We start from the raw sequence: 20,435 nt of genomic DNA on the forward strand, positions 1-20,435 counted from the left end.
TTTTGCTGCTGCTGGAGCAGGACAGAGAGATGGGCCAGACTGCAGTTTTGTAAGCAATAAACGGACTTTAAACTTTATTTCTCCCTTTGACTGATTTCGGTTCTTTAAGATATTTTGCCCCGGGATTTCCTTTTCTTGGACTAACACTCTGCACAGTCGGCAGGGTTCCTCTGAACCCAAAATCTGTCAGAATGGGTATGACCTTTGGGAGGGCCGCCCCAAGAAATGATGGGGAGAAGGGGCACTCACTCCGAGGGACATGTGTCTACACTCGTGTGGCTGTGGAGGCAGCACCACCACTGCTGGCTGTGCCAACCCCGGCCCATGGCCCAAGCCTAAGACTACTGCTGCTGCTTCTGCTGCTGCCTGGAGCCTGGTAACATCTATGGAAAGGAGCAGAGGTCCAGGTCACCTTGACAGAAAAGCAACTGGCTGCTATATACCATGCCTTGCTGGCTATGGAGCCCATCACTGGAACAGCTTCGACCAAGGTAATAACCACCTATCCCATTGTGGGGTGGATGAGAGACTGGACCCAAAGGCCACGGTGTGGTGTGGCACAGACACCTACCGTTTATCATGTGACTGGCCATTTGCCTTTGGCATCCCCAGGGAAAGATGAAGCAGACACATTGGCCCAGGAGCACTGGCTAGAAAGAAAGTTGGCCTCTAATGTGGCCCAATGGCTACATCAGCATTTGTTGCACGTGGGGCAAAAGACAGTATTGGCTGTAGCCCGTCGGTGGGGCTTGCCATTGACCTTTGAAGAAGTCGGCCAAACCTGGAAGGAGTTCCCTGCACGTTGTGCAGATCAGCAAACCACCAAAGGGGCCTGGGGATGCCAAAGAGCGTCTCTTTGCAGCCTATGGCTGGTCGCCGGTGATTTGAGAGCTATCAAGGCACCCATTTTTTTGGACATGTGTTGTAAGGATGGGTACAGCAATTAGGAATAAAATGGATGTGGCCCTGGACATTTTGACACATGGACCAGTGCTGGCTGGCTCTTTTGTCACCTTGGGGAAAAGGCCTGGAAGCTGGCCTCGTGTGTATTCCTGGAATAACAGCAAAGTGGCCCCCCCAAATCACAGTTATTTGCTTCTACTGGAAGTCCTTGTATCCTGGATGCACCCACTTGGCTGCAGCTGCCACGTGATGGCTGGAATGGACAAGCTTTGGACTTAATCTGCATGGGACTTTGAACCTAGCTGAATCCTCTGGCTTGAGAAGTATAATTGTGTTGCTGTTGTAAAAAAAAATGCTTAAAGAGAGGCTTGACTTTGTCCAGTATTTGGTAAAAGTTTTGAGAGCAATCTAGCATGGTTGTTAGGAATGAATAAACCAGTGTAGAAACATTTTGTGCTTAGAGAGAGATTTTGCTGTAAAGTACATTAATCTGCATAGGCTGAATCCTCTGGCTTGAGGATTATCAAGATTTTATTGCTGTTGCTATTGTATGTTGCTAGATAGGTCGGAAGAGGGGGAATGAGTTATTGTAAGGTGAGATTTCTGGACAGGTGGCCTGTGGGTAAAATTTTAACATTGCCAGAGTATCTCGCATGGCTTCAGGACATCAGCATACCAATAGGCATTCAGTGTTGGAAAGAAGTATGGCTTTAGTGCATTTGCTTCATTCCTCAGGGATGGAGACAAATTCATCTCCATATCAATGGGTAAATATCTGGGCAACGGGAGGGGCTTATCTGCATCAGAGAGGTGAGGGGAGGGCTGGTTTTGCTGCTGCTTGAGCAGGACAGAGAGATGGGCCAGACTGCAGTTTTGTAAGAAATAGAGCAGGACAGAGAGATGGGCCGGACTGCAGTTTTGTAAGAAATAAACGGATTTTAAACTTTATTTCTCCCTTTGACTGAATTCAGTTTATACATGTATTTTGCCCCGGGATTTCCTTTCCCCTGACTAACAATTACCTAGACTTTACTACCACTCTCTGTAACTGCTACCCTGGGCTTAAAGAGGCACAGTGGTACCTGGCAGTAGTGATAGTACTACAGTGATTCTAGGATTATGGCTGGTAAACTTTCTGAGCTTGAATATGGCTACAAAAAACAGGATGGTAGATTGACTGACTTTGGAGAGATTTGTTGTGGCCTGACTCCTGAGACCCTTGGAAGACTGTGGCTTACTCACTGAAATTGGTGATAGAGACTGTTACTAAAAGTCATGTCTAGGACCTGAAAATATTGGAGGAACATAATTTATTGAATTGATCATTATACTTTTTTCCATAATCCAGAACCATTTTCTGTTTGTTACTTTTGTTGGTTATACCAGGAACAGAACACCACATTATTTTCCAGATGTACCTTATTCTATACAAAAATAGGATAATTTCTCCCCCAGATCACTGGCTATGTTGGAATCCTCAGAAATGCAACGATTTTGTAATTGTCCTTATTGGAATTATGTTTGCCACATGGAATCCACGTTCTATAATATCAGCACTTAACCTAAGTACACTTGCTTATGTTGAAGTCTATTTTTTTTTAAATTTTGGTATCATTAATCTACAATTACATGAGGAACATTATGTTTACTAGACTCCCCCCTTCACCAAGTCCGGCCCCACCCCCACCCCATTGCAGTCACTGTCCATCAGCATAGTAAGATGCTGTAGAATCACTATGTGTCTTCTCTGTGTTGCACATCCCTCCCCGTGCCTCCTCCCACATTATACATGCTAATGTTAATGCACCCTTTCCCACCCCCCTGCCCTTATCCCTCCCTTCTCACCCATTCTCCCAAGTCCCTTTCCCTTTGGTAACTGTTAGTCCATTCTTGGGTTCTGTGATTCTGCTGCTGTTTTGTTCCCTCAGTTTTTTCTTTCTTCTTATACTCCACATATGAGTGAAATCAATTGGTACTTGTCTTTCTCTGCCTGGCTTATTTCACTGAGAATAATACCCTGTAGCTCCATCCATGCTGTTGCAAATGGTAGGATTTGTTTTCTTCTTATGGCTGAATGATATTCCATTGTGTATATGTACCACATCTTCTTTACCCATTCATCTACTGATGGACACTTAGGTTGCTTACATTTCTTGGCTGTTGTAAATAGTGCTGTGATAAACATGGGGGGGGGTGTATCTGTCTTTTTCAAACTGGGCTGCTGCATTCTTAGGGTAAATTCCTAGAAGTGGAATTCCTGGGTCAAATGGTATTTCTATTTTGATCTTTTTGAGGAACCTCCATACTGCTTTCCACAATGCTTGAACTAATTTACATTCCCACCAGCAGTGTAGGAGGGTTCCCCTTACTCCACAACCTTGCCAGCATTTGTTGTTGTTTGTCTTTGGATGGTGGCGATTCTTACTGGTGTGAGGTGATATCTCATTGTAGTTATAATTTGCATTTCTCTGATTACTAGCAATGTGGAGCATCTTTTCATGTGTCTGTTGGCCATCTGAATTTCTTTGGAGAAGCGTCTGTTCAGCTTCTCTGCCCATTTTTTAATTGGATTATTTGCTTTTTGTTTGTGGAGGTGCGTGAGCTCTTTATATATTTTGGATGTCAACCCTTTATTGGATCTGTCATTTATGAATATATTCTTCCATATTGTAGGATGCCCTTTTGTTCTATTGATGGTGTCCTATGCTGTACAGAAGCTTTTCAGCTTGATATAGTCCCACTTGTTCATTTTTGCTTTTGTTTCCCTTGCCCGGAGAGATATGTTCATGAAGAGTCATGTTTATGTCCAAGAGATTTTTGCCTATGTTTTTTTGTAAGAGTTTTATGGTTTCATGACTTACATTCAGTTCTTTAATCCATTGCGAATTTACTTTTGTGTATGGGGTTAGACAATGATCCAGTTTCATTCTCTTACATGTAGCTGTCCAGTTTTGCCAACACCAGCTGTTGAAGAGATTGTCATTTCCCCATTGTATGTCCATGGCTCCTTTATCATATATTAATTGGCCATACATGTTTGGGTTAATGTCTGGAGTCTCTGTTCTGTTCCACTGGTCTGTGGCTCTATTCTTGTGCCAGTACCAAATTGTCTTGATTACTGTGGCTTTGTAGTAGAGCTTGAAGTCGGGGAGTGAGATCCCCTACTTTATTCTTCCTTCTCAGGATTGCTTTGGCTATTCGGGGTCTTTGGTGGTTCCATATGATTTTCTGAACTATTTGTTCCAGTTCTTTGAAGAATGCTGTTGGTAATTTGATAGGGATTGCATTGAATCTGTAGATTGTTTTGGGCAGGATGGCCATTTTGACGATATTAATTCTTCCTAGCCAAGAGCATGGGATGCGTTTCCATTTGTTAGTGTCCTCTTTAATTTCTCTTAAGAGTGGCTTGTAGTTTTCAGGGTATAGGTCTTTCACTTCCTTGGTTAGGTTTATTCCTATGTATTTTTTTCTTTTTGATACAATTGTAAATGGAATTGTTTTCCTGATTTGTCTTTCTGTTAGTTCATTGTTAGTGTATAGCAAAGTCACATATTTCAGTGGATTAATTTTGTATCCTTCACCTTAGCCGAATTCAGATATTAGTTGCAGTAGTTTTGGAGTGGGGCCTTGACGGTTTTTTATGTACAATATCATGTCACCTGAAAATAGTGACAGTTTGACTTCTTGTTTACCAAGCTGGATTCCTTATATTTCTTTGTTTTGTCTAATTGCAGTAGCTAGGACCTCCAGTACTATGTTCAATAACAGTGGGGAGAGTGGGCATCCCTCTCTTATTCCCGATCTTAGAGGAAAAGCTTTCAGCTCCTCACTGTTCAGTATGATGTTGGTTTTGGGTTTGTCATATATGGCCTTTATTGTGCTGAGGTACTTACCCTCTATACCCATTTTGTTGAGAGTTTTTATCATGAATGGATGTTTAATTTTGTCGAATGCTTTTTCAGTGTCTATGGAGATGGTCATGTGGTTTTTGTCCTTTTTGTTTATGTGGCGGATGGTGTTGATGGATTTTCAAATGTTGTACTATCCTTGCATCCCTGGGATGAACCCCACTTGCTCATGGGGTATTATCCCCCTGATGTATTTTTGAACTTGGTTTGCTAATATTTTGTTGAGTATTCTTGTGTCTGTGTTCATTCAGGTATATTGGTCTGTAACTTTCTTATTTGGTGGCGTCTTTGCCTGGTTTTGGTATTAGGGTGATGATAGTTTCATAGAATGAGTTTGGGAGTATTCCCTCCTCTTCTATTTTTTGGAAAACTTTAAGGAGAATGGGTATTATGTCTTCTCTGTATGTCTGATAAAATTCCGAGGTAAATCCATCTGGCCCGGGAATTTTGCTCTTGGGTAGTTTTTTGATTACCATTTCAATTTCGTTGCTGGTAATTGGTCTATTTAGACTTTCTGTTTCATCCTTGGTCAGTCTTGGAAGGTTGTATTTTTCTAGGAAATTGTCCATTTCTCTTAGGTTTTCCAGCTTGTTAGCATATTGGTTTTCATAGTAGTCTTTAATAATTCTTTGTAATTTTGTGGGGTCCATTGTGATTTTTCCTTTCTCATTTCTGATTCTGTTGATGTGTGTTGATTCTCTTTTTCTCTTAATAAGTCTGGCTTGGGGCTTATCTATTTTGTTTATTTTCTCAAAGAACCAGCTCTTGGTTTCATTGATTTTTTTTCTATTGTTTTATTCTTCTCAATTTTATTTATTTCTTCTCTGATCTTTATTATGTCCCTCCGTCTGCTGACCTTAAGCCTCATTTGTTCTTTTTCCAATTTCAATAATTGTGACATTAGACTATTCACTTGGGATTATTCTTTCTTCTTTAAATATGCCTGGATTGCTCTTAGAACTGCTTTCACTGCGTTCCCACAAAAGTTGGGGCTTTGTGTTGTTGTTGTCATTTTTCTCCATATGTTGCTTGATCTCTATTTTAATTTGGTCATTTATCCATTGATTATTTATGGGCATGTTGTTAAGCCTCTGTATGTTTGTGAGCCCTTTTGTTTTCTTTGTACACTTTATTTCTAGTTTTATCCCTTTGTAGTCCGAGAAGTTGGTTGTTAGAATTTTAATCTTTTGATATTTACTGAGGCTCTTGTTTTGGCCTAGTATGTAGTCTCTTCTGGAAAATGTTCCATGTGCCCTTGAGAGGAATGTGTATCCTGCTGCTTTTGGGTGTAGAGTTCTGTAGATGTCTGTTAAGTCCATCTGTTTTAGTGTGTTGTTCAGTGCCTCTGTGTCCTTACTTATTTTCTGTCTAGTGGCTCTGTCCTTTAGAGTGAGTGGTGTGTTGAAATCTCCTAGAACGAATTGATTGCACTCTATTTCCTCCTTTAATTCTGTTAGTATTTGTTTCACATATGTTGGTGCTCCTGTATTGGGTGCATATATATTTAGAATGGTTATATCCTCTTGTTGGACTGAGCCCTTTATCATTATGTAATGTCCTTCTTTATCTCTTGTTGCTTTCTTTGTTTTGAAGTCTATTTTGCCTGATACTAGTACTGCAACACCTGCATTTTTCTCCCTATTCTTTGCATGAAATACCTTTTTCCATCCCTTGACTTTTGGTATGTGTATGTCTTTGGGTTTGAGGTGACTCTCTTGTAAGCAGCATATAGATGGGTCTTGCTTTTTTATCCATTCTGCTGTGTCTTTTGATTGGTGCATTCAGTCCATTTACATTTAGGGTGATTATTGAAAGTCTGTACTTATTGCCATTGCAGGCTTTAGATTCGTGGTTACCAAAGTTTCAAGGGTAGCTTCTTTACTACCTTACTGTCTAACTTAACACGCTCATTGAGCTATTTTAAACACAGTCTGATGATTCTTTATTTCTCTCCCTTCTTAATTCCTCCTCCATTCTTTATATGTTAGGTGTTTCATTCTGTGCTCTTTTGTGTTTCCTTTGACTGCTTTTGTGAGTAGTTGATTTTATTTTTTGCCTTTAGTTAGTATTTGGTTGGTCTGCTTTCTTTGCTGTGATTTTATTTTCTCTGGTGACATGTATTTAGCCTTAGAAGTGCTTCCATCTAGAGCAGTCCCTCTAAGATACTCTGTAAAGGTGGTTTATGGGAGTCAAATTCCCTTAACTTTTGCTTCTCTGGGAATCATTTAATCCCTCCTTCATATTTAAATGATAATTGTGCTGGATACAGTATTCTTGGTTCAAGGCCCTTCTGTTTCATTGTATTAAATACATCATGCCATTCTCTTCTGCCCTGTAAGGTTTCTGTTGACACGTCTGATGATAGCCGATGGGTTTTCCTTTGTAGGTGACCTTTTTCCTCTCTGTAGCTGCCTTTAAAACTCTGTGCTTGTCCTTGATCTTTGCCATTTTAATTATTATATGTCTTGTTGTTGTCCTTGGGTCCCTTCTGTTGGGAGTTCTGTGTACTTAGTGGGTGAGCGATCATTTCCTCCCACAGTTTGGGGAAGTTTTCAGCAATTATTTCTTCAAATATACTTTCTATCCCTTTTTCTCTCTCTTCTTATACTAGCCCTATAATGCAGGTATTGTTTCGTTTGGATTGCTCACAGAGTTCTCTTAATATTGTTTCATTCCTGGAGATCCTTTTATCTCTGCATCAGCTTCTATGCGTTCCTCTTCTCTGGTTTCTATTTCACCAGTGGGCTCTTGCATCTCATCCATTCTGCTTTTAAATCCTTCCAGAGACTGTTTTATTTCTGTAGTCTCCCTCCCTACTTTGTCCATTAACTCTTGTGTTTTTCTCTGCAGCTCCATCAGCATGGTTATGACGTTTATTTTGAATTCTTTTTCTGGAAAATTGGTTAGGTCTATCTCTCCAAGCTCCTTCTCAGAGTTTGTCTCTGTGATTTTGGTCTGGATCAAATTCTTCTGCCTTTTCATGGCGATGGAGGTAGTTGTGGGGAGCTGGTGCATGTGTCGGCTGCAAGAACGTCCCTTCTTGCTAGTTTGTGGCCTTCCTCTCCTGAGAGAACAGCGACCCCTAGTGGCTTGTGTTGGGCAGGTGCGCGCTGACGGGGTGTCTGATTCTTCCCCGGCCGCTGTTAAAGAAGCTCTGCCCTGCTTCTGTGGGCGTGACTGGCCTCAGGCTGCTGCTACACTATGGCTGAGTTGCACTGGAGGGGGAACGGGCAGGAGGCTGTTTATTGCCGTGAGGGGCCTCAGAGCTGTGCTGCTGCCCAGGGGCTAGGGCGCCCGGAGTTTCCCGGGATTCCCAGCTGCTGGGCTGAGTGTGCCGTGGCACTTAAACGTCCAGCTGTGGGGTCCCTGTCCCCTTAAGACTTTCAAAGAGCGCTCGCTCTTCTTTTGTCCCAGAGGCGCTGGCTATGGGGATTCGCTTGCAGGGTTTACTGTTCTGTTTCCCTAATATCCAGCACACCATGCACTGTGTGTCTGTACTCCCAGTGCAGATGACCAGGGCTGGGTATTTAGCAGTCCTGGGCTCCCTCTCCCTCCACACTCCGACTCCTCTCCTCCCACCGAGAGCTGGGGTGAGGGGCGTGACCCGGGCCGCGGCTTGTTTTTTATCCCCTTTGTGAGGTGCTGGGTTCTCGCAGGTGTAGATGTAGTCTGGCTGTTGTTCTGTGTCTTCTGGTCTCTCTTTTAGGTATAGGTGTATTTGTTGTATTTTCAAAAATATGTATGGTTTTGGGAGATTTCTGCTGCTCTACTCATGCTGCCATCTTGTCTCCCATCTCTCTAGCTGTTTTTAAAAGTCTGTCCCTATTCTTTATCTTTGCCATTTTAATTATTACATGTCTTGGTTTATATTTAAATATTGGTCATTATTATTGGTATTATATGTTGTCTTCCTTGAGTCCCTTGTGTTTGGAGATCTCTGCACCCCCATGGCCTGAGATACTAATCTCCTTCCGCAGATTGGGGAATTAGCTCCTCAAAGACACTTTCTATCCCTTTTTGTCTCTTCTTTTTCTGGTACCCCTGTCATGTGTATATTTCTCCATTTGCATTGTTCACACCATTCTCAATATTCTTTCATTCCTAAAGATTCTTTTTTCTCCCTGTGCCTTAGCTTTTTTCTGTTCCTCTTTTCTTATTTCTACCATTTATCGCCTCTTCTACTACATCTAATCTGCTTTCAAATCCGTCCATTGTATGTTTCTTTTCAGATATGGAATTTCTTAATGATTGAATCTCCATCTTAAATTTGTCCCTGAGTTCTTGAATATTTTTCTGTAGGTATGTATCATTTTTTCTGCCAGGTACTTGCATATCAGGTAACATTAGGCCTATTCTTGAAGTAAACTTAGCACAGTACGCTTTGTGTTTCCATTTGGTTTTTGTTTTCTGTTTTAGTTATATTTGCTGTACAATAAACTGCACTCATTTATCTGTCTTTCCAGTGGATAAATTTGGAAGTGTTTACACTCAGATGAAGACAGTGAGTATGTGTGTCACTCTCCAGGATTGCCTGTTCCCTGTTGTAGTTCTTGTTTCTCCCCGAACCTCATACCCAGCAACTTCTGGTCCAGTCTGTGTGACTGTCTGTTTGTATTTCCTATAGTTTCATATAAATGAAGTCATGTAGTATGTAGTGTGTATTCTTTTTATGACTTTAGCATAATTATGAGACTCATCCATGTCATTTTGTGTTGTTAATAGTTCATTCTTTTTGTTCCTGAATATTATTCCTTTGTACAGGTAAACAATAATGTGTGTATTCACCTGTTAATGGACATTTGGGTTATCTACTCAGGGCTCTTAAAAAGAAAGCTTATTGAATAGACATGCGCCTTATTTTTCTTGGGTATATCCGTAGGAGTGGAATAGCCGGATAATATGTAGGGGTATGTGTTAAACTTCCCAGCTCTTTTCCAAAGTGGTTGTACTGTTTTACATTCCCACCAGTATTTCTGCACATTTTTGCCAGTCTTGGTCTGTTCAGTCCTTTTTTTTTTCTTCAGTTCTTAGGAACTTTATTATATAGACAGTGGGAATCAAAGGTTTTTAAGCAGAAGAGTAAAGTGAGATCAGGTCTGGCTTTCAGGAGCGAAAAGGATGGGAGAGCCCAGATGTGGAGCCTCAAGGCGGTACTTGATGCCATAGCAGCCGCCGCCCTTCTTAGGTCTTTGCAAATGTGAGCTCTACTCTCTGGACTGTCTTGTGTCCCGCCTCCCTCATCCTCAGGTCATAGCGCCTCCTGACCATGCATTCTGAAGTTGCTCCCTGTCCTGGAGACTCTGCTATGTGTCTGAAGTCCTTGTGTTCTATACGCGTTTCAGAGTGTGTTGCCACCATCCCTCCTCAGACTGTCACTGTGGTGTGATCAGCGGGACTTCTCTGTCTCCTGTCCTCTCATCTGAGAACAGTGCCAAGCCCTGCAAGTCCTCAGTGAATGTGTGGTGTGAGCGAGCATTCAACCTGTGGGAGCCAGATGCTGACTGGGATTGAGCTGGTCTGTTGGTAGCATGGCTGGAAGGGGAGAGGGGTGGTACGGTCATTCTTTTAAATTTGGTTGCACAATAGTAATGCTGCCCTTGATTTATACCTGTGGCTGTTTCATTTGGGTGGCCACTGCTCTCTTCCAAATAGCTGGGGTGTTTGCCATACTTGCTGACTACTACTTTTTTTATTTTTCTGTTTTTATTTTGGTATTATTAATGTACAATTACATGAGCAACATTATGGTTGCTAGACTCCCCCCATTATCAAGTCCCCACCACAAACCCCATTACAGTCACTGTCCATCAGCGTAGTAAGATGCTGTAGAATCACTACATGTCTTCTCTTTGTTATACTGTCTGGTCAGTCTTCTTAATTTTAGCCATTCTAATATAGGAGTGTAGTGATAACTCATTATGGTTTTAATTTGTATTTCAACAACTACAAATGATGTTGAGCCTCTTTTTATGCATCTATTTGCCATTTATTAGTTTTATTTGGTGGGGTGTCTTTTCACATCTCTTGCTCCATTTTAAAAATTAGATTTTTTTGGGGGGGTTTTCAAAGTTCTTTATATGTTCTGGATAGAAGTCCTTTATCATATTAATGCTTTGCACTATCTTTGCAAGTCTCTGCATTATCTTTTCATCTTGACTGTACTTTTTGGAAAAAAACCAGCAGTTAGTTTTGGAGAAGTCCAGGTTATCGATTAGTTCTTTTGTGGATTATTCTTTTGGTGTTATATTGGAAAACTGCCCAACCCCAGATCATAAAGATATTCTACAGTGTTCCCTTTTTGTAAGTTTTATGGTTATAGATTATATGTTTAGATGTATGATCTGTCTTGAGATATTTGTTTATGGTGCATTGTATGCATCAAAGTTAATTTTTTTTCCCCCTTTGGTAAGTGGATGCCAGTTATTCCAGCACCATTTGTTAAAAAGATTCTTTCTTTCTCCTTTACACCTTTGTCAAAGATCAGTTGTCCCAAGTTCTAAAATTGGGTACTGTTATCTTTGAACTTTGTTCTTTTTCAAAACTGCTTTGGCCTTTCTAGGCCATTTGCATATGGGTTTTAAAATAAAAGTGTCAATTTCTACAAAATTCTTTTGGAGTTTTGATTGGGTTGGCTTCGAATCTATAGATGAATTTACTGTTTGGGTCTTCAATTTCTCAGCAATGGTTTGTAGTTTTCATTGTATATGCTTTTCAAATGTTTTGTCAGACTTCACTAAATGTTTCGTATTTTTTAATAGTATTGTGAACAATGTTGTTTTTAAAACTTGTTCTCCATTCAGGTCTTGTCCAATAAGCATGTGGCTCCTGATCATCTGTTGCAAATCTGCCAGCGCATCGGTCCTATTTTGGATAAAGAAATTCCACCCAGTATTTCAAGAGTCACTTCTTTACTTGGTGCAGGAAGGCAGTCTTTGCTACGTACAGCAAAAGGTACCTTAATTTGAAGAAGTGTTCTGCTTTGTATTACTTGCTTAATAATTATTATAATTGTGAAGTAATGTAAGCATTGTGGAAGAAAGGTGATATGTTACTACTATAAACCATGATATGGACTATAAAATTCTCTGCATTTAGCATAGAGATTGACATAAGTGTTTAATGGGTCCTTCTGCATTAAAAAAAATGATAAAGGCATAGATGTTAAGCCAAAAAGCTTAAGTTTATTCTGAGATGTGTTTGGGGTTTTATCAATGTGAGTTCTTAATTTTCTATTTTGTAGCTCACTTATAACTTCATTGAATGTAATTGTATGTGTCTAATAAACTCTTTAAATGCTAGAGATATTTCATTTGATATTTAGATTCTGAAAGCCCTTTGTTATAAGTGAAGTGATTTTCTAAATTTGATAGTTTGAAAACAAGTAGCAAAAATGTACAATTGCATGATTTTTTCCTTCATCAACTTAATTCTTTTGCGAAGTTATGTGGTGGCAAAATGTTTGGAATCCTGTTCTTTTTCTGTTAGCATGGTATAAATCATTTAGACTGCGTATATGTATATGATATGATCTATGTATACAACGTGGCTTTACCTGCTAATGGTCAAGAATGTTGGCTCTTCAGAACCTGAGCATCCATCATGTTCATCCCCCGTGATTATTTTTAAGATCTGTTGTTGATACGATGCTGCCTCTTAGATGCACCACCAGTACAAAGCTTGACTGAGGAAGAACAATCCTCTCTCTTGGTTCCATGCCAGACTGGTTTGTCAGCTCTAGTTGTTTGTTAGTGATCTCTGGCCATGCCACCTCTGCGTGACTTGAATCAGGAAACTGTTCATATTCTTCCGTTTTGTGTCCCTATTCACCTTGTAATTATTCTATTTTAGGTTGTTTTGTAGTAGTTGCCTGGGTAGCCTGTTTTCTTAACTTGTGTCAAGCTCTATGTTGTTTTGTGATGAGCACTGCTTTAGAACTGGCTGACCTTAGAAGAGACTTCGTTCAGCAAGCTGCCCTAGGGTAGGGACCATATTTCTGTTTTGTATTAGTGCCATGAGAGGATGCCTTGTAACCGCTTTTTGATCATGATAGTAGTATTGAGCCCATTTATGTAAAACGTAATATGCTTGTTAGTTTGGGGCACCCGAGGCTCAGTAGAGGTTTATATGATCCCTTTTTACCTTTTCTCTTTCTGTTTGGAAGAAGCTGATTTCTAGCACAGTGTCATCCATGTTCTGCTGCTGTCTCTTGCAGGGAGGACAGATACTCTTTCTTAGTATATTTGCTGGTGGGTCAAAGAGGGATGGGACTTTAGAATTAGTGTTCAGGCAGACAGATCCTCCTACATATATGCTCTTGTATAAAGGATTATCTATGATCCTTAAACAAGAGGAAAGCCATATAATTTTGTCAGTACTTCCTAAGGAGATTAAAGTCAATGGTAATAATGGCAAAAATAAATTTTAAAACTCAACATTTAAATTTACTAAGTGAAGGGTTTTCATATAAATCAAAGAAATTAAAGTTTTCCTTACAAAAATTTCCATTTTGGAAAGTTGGATCAGTTGTGATTATGACCTTGTATCATTAATACTGTATGGTGTAATTCTGCATTGAAAAATGAAATCTTACTTGGTATTGAATGGGTCTTGGGGGTTAAAAGATCTGGTTTTATAGTCCATCTTGACTAATCATGTGCGGTGGATTTCTTTAAAGGACCTAGAACCTTTGAGCCTCAGTTACCTCACTTATAAATTTATGGTAATACCTACCTCACAGGGTTGTTGTGAGGATTCAATGAGATAATGTATGTGGAAAGCACTTTGTAAATTGTAAAGTGCTGCGCAAATGTTAGTTGTTGTATTTGAGATGTCTTAAAACTTCTTTTTTCCTTCAGAAGTAGTCTAATAAACCTCTAGGGCTTTTCTGTTAAAGTATAATAATTGGTAAAACTTTGAATAAACAGTTTATTACAATATACGTAAGTATTCTATAAAATCTTTCTTTGGGTTAAATTTCAAGATTTTATGTGTATCTAAAATTCATTTTAAAGACTGCAGGCACACAATTTGGAAGGGCTCTGCCTTTGCTGCTCTTCACAGAGGAAGACCTCCTGAAATGCCAGTGAATTATGGTTCCCCACCAAATCTTGGTAAGTGAGATTTGCTTTTCAGAGGACCCAAAATCTTTCTTTACCTCTTTGACCAACTTTGTAACTGCTATAGTAGAATTTAAAAGGGAATATACTGGTAGTGGTGGTGGCTGAATAGTAACAAGTATCAATTTTCAAATTTATTGTTTTCCTAAAATTACTACTTAAAGTAAAATGAATGAAACATCTTAACTGTACTAAGAGTCTGTACTAGTGATTATAGTAGAACAGAATTGGGAAGAAACTTGTGTCCTTAAATATTTTGTTGAACATAGATTTTATGACCCTGTAGAAATTGTTTTGTAGTGTTTCTTAGCTTTTTACATATTTGCTCCCCCTTAACCATTTTCGTTGTTTTTATTTCCTAGTGGAGATACATCGAGGAAAACAACTCAGAGGGTGTTCTACTTTTAGCACAACATTTCCAGGAATTATGTATCAGCATATAAAAATGCACAGAAGGATTCTTGGACATCTATCTGCTGTTTATTGTGTAGCATTTGATAGGACAGGACATAGAATCTTTACAGTGAGTTAACATTTTAAACTCAGTTTGGTGGTATTGATGCTGGGATTCTTGTTTGTGGAGTTGAAGAATGAACTTAGCAAACACTCAAGGTAGGGGAGGCTTTTAGTTAAGGATACAGTGAGAGGACAGAGCTCCTGGCTCACACCAGGAGGGAAAAAGAGAGCCCATAGTGGTGCGTTGTCTAGAGGTTTTATAGGCAGTTGAGGATTTTTGGGAACATGAGAAAAGGCCTAGGGGTGTGGACTTGTTAAGTGGTCCCTGAACATGGTACTTCCTGCTGTGATTTCTCCCTGAGATACCAGAGTCTTGGTCTGGGAGCATATCAAACACTGCCTGCCCAGCCCCCAAGGTGGGCTGAGTTATTGTCTGTTTGCTAAAGAGTAAGTTAAGAATCTCAGTTCTTAACTTCCTGGGTATTAAAATGCAATCTTAACTTTAAGGTGGAATCCTTCCTGCCTTTTACTATGTTGTTTACAGCTGGGCCTACATGCTAAATTAGTTGCCCAGTTTGCAAATCACATCAGTTCTGAGGAAGCAAAGACAGCATATAGGCCTGGGCCTTTTAGCATGCTAAAGTGAATCTTACACATAATTACAAATGATTAGCATAATAAACACATGTGCTATTCTTCTTTAACTGGGGAATATTAACTGATTTCCCTTAAGAATGACTGCAGAGCTTAATGTTTAACACAGAGTTTTGGTAGGGGGTTTCCTTGCATGTAGTTACATTGCTCTGACTGTAATTATCCTGCCTTGCTTTTTCTGGAGGCCCTTACCCTACTATGACTACACCCATAGTCCCTGTCTCAGTATCTGGAGCTCTTTCATGTGCATCAGCATCATCTAGGAAGTCTTAAGAAACATATAATTTTTATGTTTCCTATTCTTAGGGATTTTGATCAGTAGGTCTGGGGTGGGGGCCAATGAATTTGCATTTTTATTACATATCCCAAGTGATTCAGATGCAGATAGTTAGACCTTGTGTGGTGCTTGTGAGACTTTGCTTTAGAGCTCTGGCTCTTAGGTGTCATTATCAAGGATGCTTAAAAATATGCATGCCTAATCTCCTCCAGCTGAATTAGGTTAATTTCTAGAATGCTTATTAACCAAAAACAACCAAAAAACCCCCCACAAAAATCTAGATCTCTGGAGTTGATTCATTTTCACATTGATCACTCTCTGATTCAGGGAGACTGTGTGATGACTTGAACCCTGAGAGATTGTTTTATGCAAATATTTGGAGTTTACCATTTTAATGTTGTAAGGAAAAATTAGGGTGGTTAAGAAGTTTAAGTTTCTTTTTACATTTGTGAAATTCAGAGTTAGATACTCAAATATTTGCTGAGTGGATGGATGCTGGCTGGTACTATAAATTTGAGACACTGTTGTTTGGTTATTTAAATTGAGGGTGCCAGTCCCATTATTTTTTAGTTGCCTTTGGGGGTGCCATTTACTCGGTCTGTGAAATACATATCTGTCCTTAACACTCATCCAATTATTTAGTTTGATGTGAGTTAAACGAACGTTTAACACTGTTAATTGAAAATAAGTGAGTCATGAGCTTTTAGGTGGACTTACTGCTTGGCAGAGAATTTTGGGAAAATTGTGTTTATAATGTGGTCTGTTCCATAGGAGTGAAAACATCACCATATCTTTATGCAGACATTTGATGTGAAGAAAAAAGCTACTGTTAAGTGTTTGGACCATGAGATTCATAATTTACAGAGTATTCTATGGTTGGAAAAAGAGGAGTTACACATATTTGATTTGAGTGACATGTAAATGGTATTTTAAAAAATGCTATGGAAGATGTGCTGTATTAACATTTATTTTTGGGGTGTATTTTTTCTTAGGGTTCAGATGATTGTTTGGTGAAGATTTGGTCAACACATAATGGCCGTCTGTTATCCACATTAAGAGGCCATTCTGCAGAAATCTCAGATATGGCAGTAAACTATGAGAATACAATGATCGCTGCAGGGAGCTGCGATAAAATAATCAGAGTGTGGTGTTTAAGAACTTGTGCCCCTGTAGCTGTACTCCAAGGACACACAGGCTCAATTACATCTTTACAGGTAAACTAGCTATAGTGTGCACATTTGAGTGTTGATTTGCTTTTTCTTTAAAACCCTTTTTGGAGGAAAGTAAGATCCTTAGTAATTACATAATTACATGATCTATTTTAAATTTAGTAATTGAGAAAATATAATTAATTATACTTCCATAAGTCTTGGAAGGGTGATGTAATAAATATCTGATGCAGTTCGAGCTTTGCATAAAGCCTGTTGGATGACTTACTGCTTCCTTTATGTTTAGGGTTGAACTGAATGAATGTCACTTACAAACTGGTGATAGGTTAATGATTTTTCTACTTTAAAATGTGTGGCCTTTGATAAGTTGATTAAATTTGCTGCAATATATTAACTTTTTTAATTTTAAATATATATTATGTATTTTTAAAATATGTGTGTGTATGTGTGTGTGTGTATATATGAAATTTTGACTATAAATAGAATAGTACAGTGATCCCCTATGTGCCTATCAACCCATTGCCAATTCTTTCCCAACCTCTTTACCTTGTACCTGGAGCGAATCATAGATTTCATAATTTTTTTCTCTGAAAATAGTTCAGTATGTCTTTCTAAAAGAAAAGGATTTAAAAACAAATACAACCTTATTATTTATTGATGTTCAAATTTCTAGTTGTATCATAAATAGCATTATTTTGTTTGTTTGAATTAGGAGCCAAAGTTTATACCTTATAATTGGTTGCTGTATATTAAAAGAAGCTTAAAACAAAGTGCATCCTTTTGCCCAATTCTTTAAAAGCTCCTTGCCGTTTCTTTGTTAAAGTAATTGGATTATACTATGTAGAGTTCCCACAGTTTGGATTTTACCATTTGCACCTTTGAGGAGTAGATTAACTTGCTTCTCTGTTTTTCCTGTAAATTGGTTCTTGGATTCAGCACAGTAGTTGTGTTTAATGTGCATGAGTGTCACCTGGAGGCCTTGATTAAAACACAGATGTCTAGGCCCCACCCAAAGATTCTGCTTCAAAATATTGGAAGTGGAGCCTGAGAATTTACACTTCAAGTTCCTTGATCCTGCTACTCCTCCCGCAGGGACCACAATTCATTGATGTAGAAGCTTGTGTTCTTCAGGTATAAAATATCTGGTGGTCTCTCTAGTGGCCATTGATGATTACTGTCTTAGATCCATTAGTTCATTAGGGACTGAAAATAGTGCTATTCAGTCATTTTTTTGAAAATTACAATTTGTTAGGAGGGTAATGCTTTGTAAGATCTCTTAAGGCACATTGGAGCTGTAACTTGAGGTTAAAACTATGGGAGTGGCTCCATTTGTGTATATGAATTCACCCAGGCTGTATGTTAGGTGATCTCTACATAGATTTGGCGGGAAGTTCTGTGACAAAGGTGACTTTTCTGGTCAGTGTTCTCAAAGAAGAGAGACTGTAGACTTACTTTTCGATGAAGGCAAACTGTAATTGGGGTTTTAAGTGTTCTATTTTGAAAATTTAAGCAGGACTTTGGTTTGCCTGTTCATTTTTATTTACAAGGAATATTTTGTTCTCTGGAAGGTTTCTTTGTTTGAAAATTAAATTCTAACTGTGTTCCACAGCCATCATTTCCCTCTATGATACGAACTTGATGGCACTGTAGTAGTAAGTGAGAAAACTCATGGTACGAAAACTCCTGGTACTTTGTGAGATGAGGGTGTCTGAAAGCCGCTACAAAAAAGTTCTTCAGTATCTTAGTGCAACTCTTGTCTTCCCTGAAACCCCTTCTTTTGGTAATGGCAGCCCATGTGTTTGTCATCTACAGAATATATCTGAGAAAATCTCCAGTGGTAGCAAGATTTTAATATAATAGGAGGTTCATCTGTGCTTACTACTGGTTACTTTGAAATCAAAGTAAATAATTTTAGTTAATTAACCTTTTTCACGTTCTTTGCTTGGAGTATAGAAGATATTGTTACTCGCATATAGAAAAACCTTTATTTCAATAAAGGTTTTCAGTTTATGAAAAAGCACAAGTAATGTTTGCAGAAAAATGAGATGATAATTAATAGCAAATAGAACATCTCCATAGAGGTTTACCATCTAAAAATAATTACTATTTTAGTGTACATCTTTCTCAAGTTTAACATTAAGGGTAGCATTATATAGTGTCACTTAATAAATTTTACAGCCTCAAAAATGTTAGTGTCAAACATAGCCAGATTACAATCAGAGGTAGAACCTTTTGTCCGTCTAATAGAATAGCAGATGAACATTTCTCAGTAATGAAAGACATAATGCATGGCTGACTTAGCCTTCTTTTTTCAAAACAAGTAGACAAGCTGGATGAAAGTGAGAAAATACCTGAGTTACTAATGTAATAAACAGTTATGGAGCTGAGATACAGTAGATAAGAGGAACGTTGATTTTGAAGGCATTTGCCAATTCCACAGGAGGTGACTGAGAAGCTTAGCAGAATTTTTGAAAGACTTATAGGATTGGGGAGGATATATCTTAGAACAATTAATACATAGTAAATTCAACTAATTAAAAGTAAGAAAAAATTTCAGCAGAGAATTGGAAGTTATTAGAAAGGAAATTCTGGACTTGAACTCTGTAACTGAATTTAAGAATTCAGTGGATTGTGATAATGGCAGATTAGACACAACTGAAGAAATCAAAGAGAGAGAATTAACTGGAAGTGATGTCAGAAGAAAAGTGGACTGAAGCACAGAGGGAAGAGATTGGACTATATAGAATGAGTTTAATAGAGAGGATATGCTGAAAATATACCACATGGGTATGCATGCCTGTATATCATATGTATAATTGGAATTCCTGAAGAAAGTAATGAAGCAAAAGCTGTGCTTGAAGTGAGTATAGCTGAAAATAAGGTGCACTGAAGAAATAAATCTACAGAAACACAGACATCCTGAGCAGAATAGTACACACAAAGCTATAGCTACTGAACTTCAGAATAAAACCCAAGGGAACTCTTAAACCAGAGGGAAATCAAGAAACAGTAAGACTGATGGCTGGCTTCTCAGTGGAAGGTGACAGACAAGTGCTGTTCTAGAGCGCTGATAATAGGAAATGACTGGCGGTCAGGAACTCTGAACCCACTGAAAATACCACTGACATAAAGGGGAATTCTGAATAGTGTTCTTCAGGCATAGAGGGAATAGGATTCCAGGTTTGGAGGTTCAAGAAGGAATGAAGAGTTTAAAAAGAAACCTGTGTGGGTCATGGGAATACATTGAGTAAATACAAGTATATTGGGTTTAAAAATATATATGGAATAAAAATGATAGTAATAATAGCTTGTAAATTAGGGGTGGTAACTTTAATATTCTTAGACCTTTGCATTGTTTGAGAAGTTGAAAATAAACATATTACTAGATTTTTAATAAGGTTAAGATGCATTTTGTAATCTCTAACAACTAAAAGAATAACAAGACAATAACTACCAAGCTAACTGGAGGCTGGGGGTGGGGGAGTATGGAATAATAAAAAAATAAAAAAGAAGACAAGAGAGAAAAAGAAATACGAGAAAGTACTAAGGTGATGCTCAGGTAACATTGGATGGCACTCTGAGATAGCAAATATTTATTGTTTTTAGTAGCTAAGTTTTGGGGTAATTTGTTAAATGCAGTAGATAGTTTATACATGGCTGAATCTGTGCTGAAAGGGAAATTTATAGCTCTCAGTGCATATATTAAATAAAAAGCCATTCAGTGAACAAGTGTATTTCTCTGGCAATTAGAAAAATATTTAACTTGTAAGTGCCTTAAATGGTCCAAATAAAAAGAGACAAAGATTTCAGATACAAATAAATGAACAAAACCCCACCTTCAATATAAGGATAATAGGAGGCTGAAAGTAAAGGATGGAAAAGATTATGCAAACATTAACCATAAGAAGGCTGGTGTAACATACTAACATTAAATAAATAAGCTTTAAGGCAA

At 38.6% G+C, this 20,435-nt stretch overlaps 1 protein-coding gene across 5 annotated transcripts in view; it reads left to right on the forward strand.

Moving 5' to 3' along the window:
- BRWD1 (bromodomain and WD repeat domain containing 1) overlaps nucleotides 1-20,435 on the forward strand; it is a 146,317-nt gene that overhangs the window by 18,066 nt on the left and 107,816 nt on the right. For all 5 annotated transcript variants that reach the window (XM_037014737.2, XM_073231330.1, XM_073231332.1 and 2 more), the window contains exons 5-8: nucleotides 11,612-11,762; nucleotides 13,823-13,921; nucleotides 14,290-14,450; nucleotides 16,307-16,528. In XM_037014737.2, coding sequence (XP_036870632.2) covers nucleotides 11,612-11,762; nucleotides 13,823-13,921; nucleotides 14,290-14,450; nucleotides 16,307-16,528 — 633 coding nt within the window. The remainder of the gene's footprint in view (nucleotides 1-11,611; nucleotides 11,763-13,822; nucleotides 13,922-14,289; nucleotides 14,451-16,306; nucleotides 16,529-20,435) is intronic.

This window comes from Manis javanica, chromosome 3 (assembly GCF_040802235.1).
Source record: "Manis javanica isolate MJ-LG chromosome 3, MJ_LKY, whole genome shotgun sequence".
NCBI classification, from domain to species: Eukaryota; Metazoa; Chordata; class Mammalia; order Pholidota; family Manidae; genus Manis; species Manis javanica.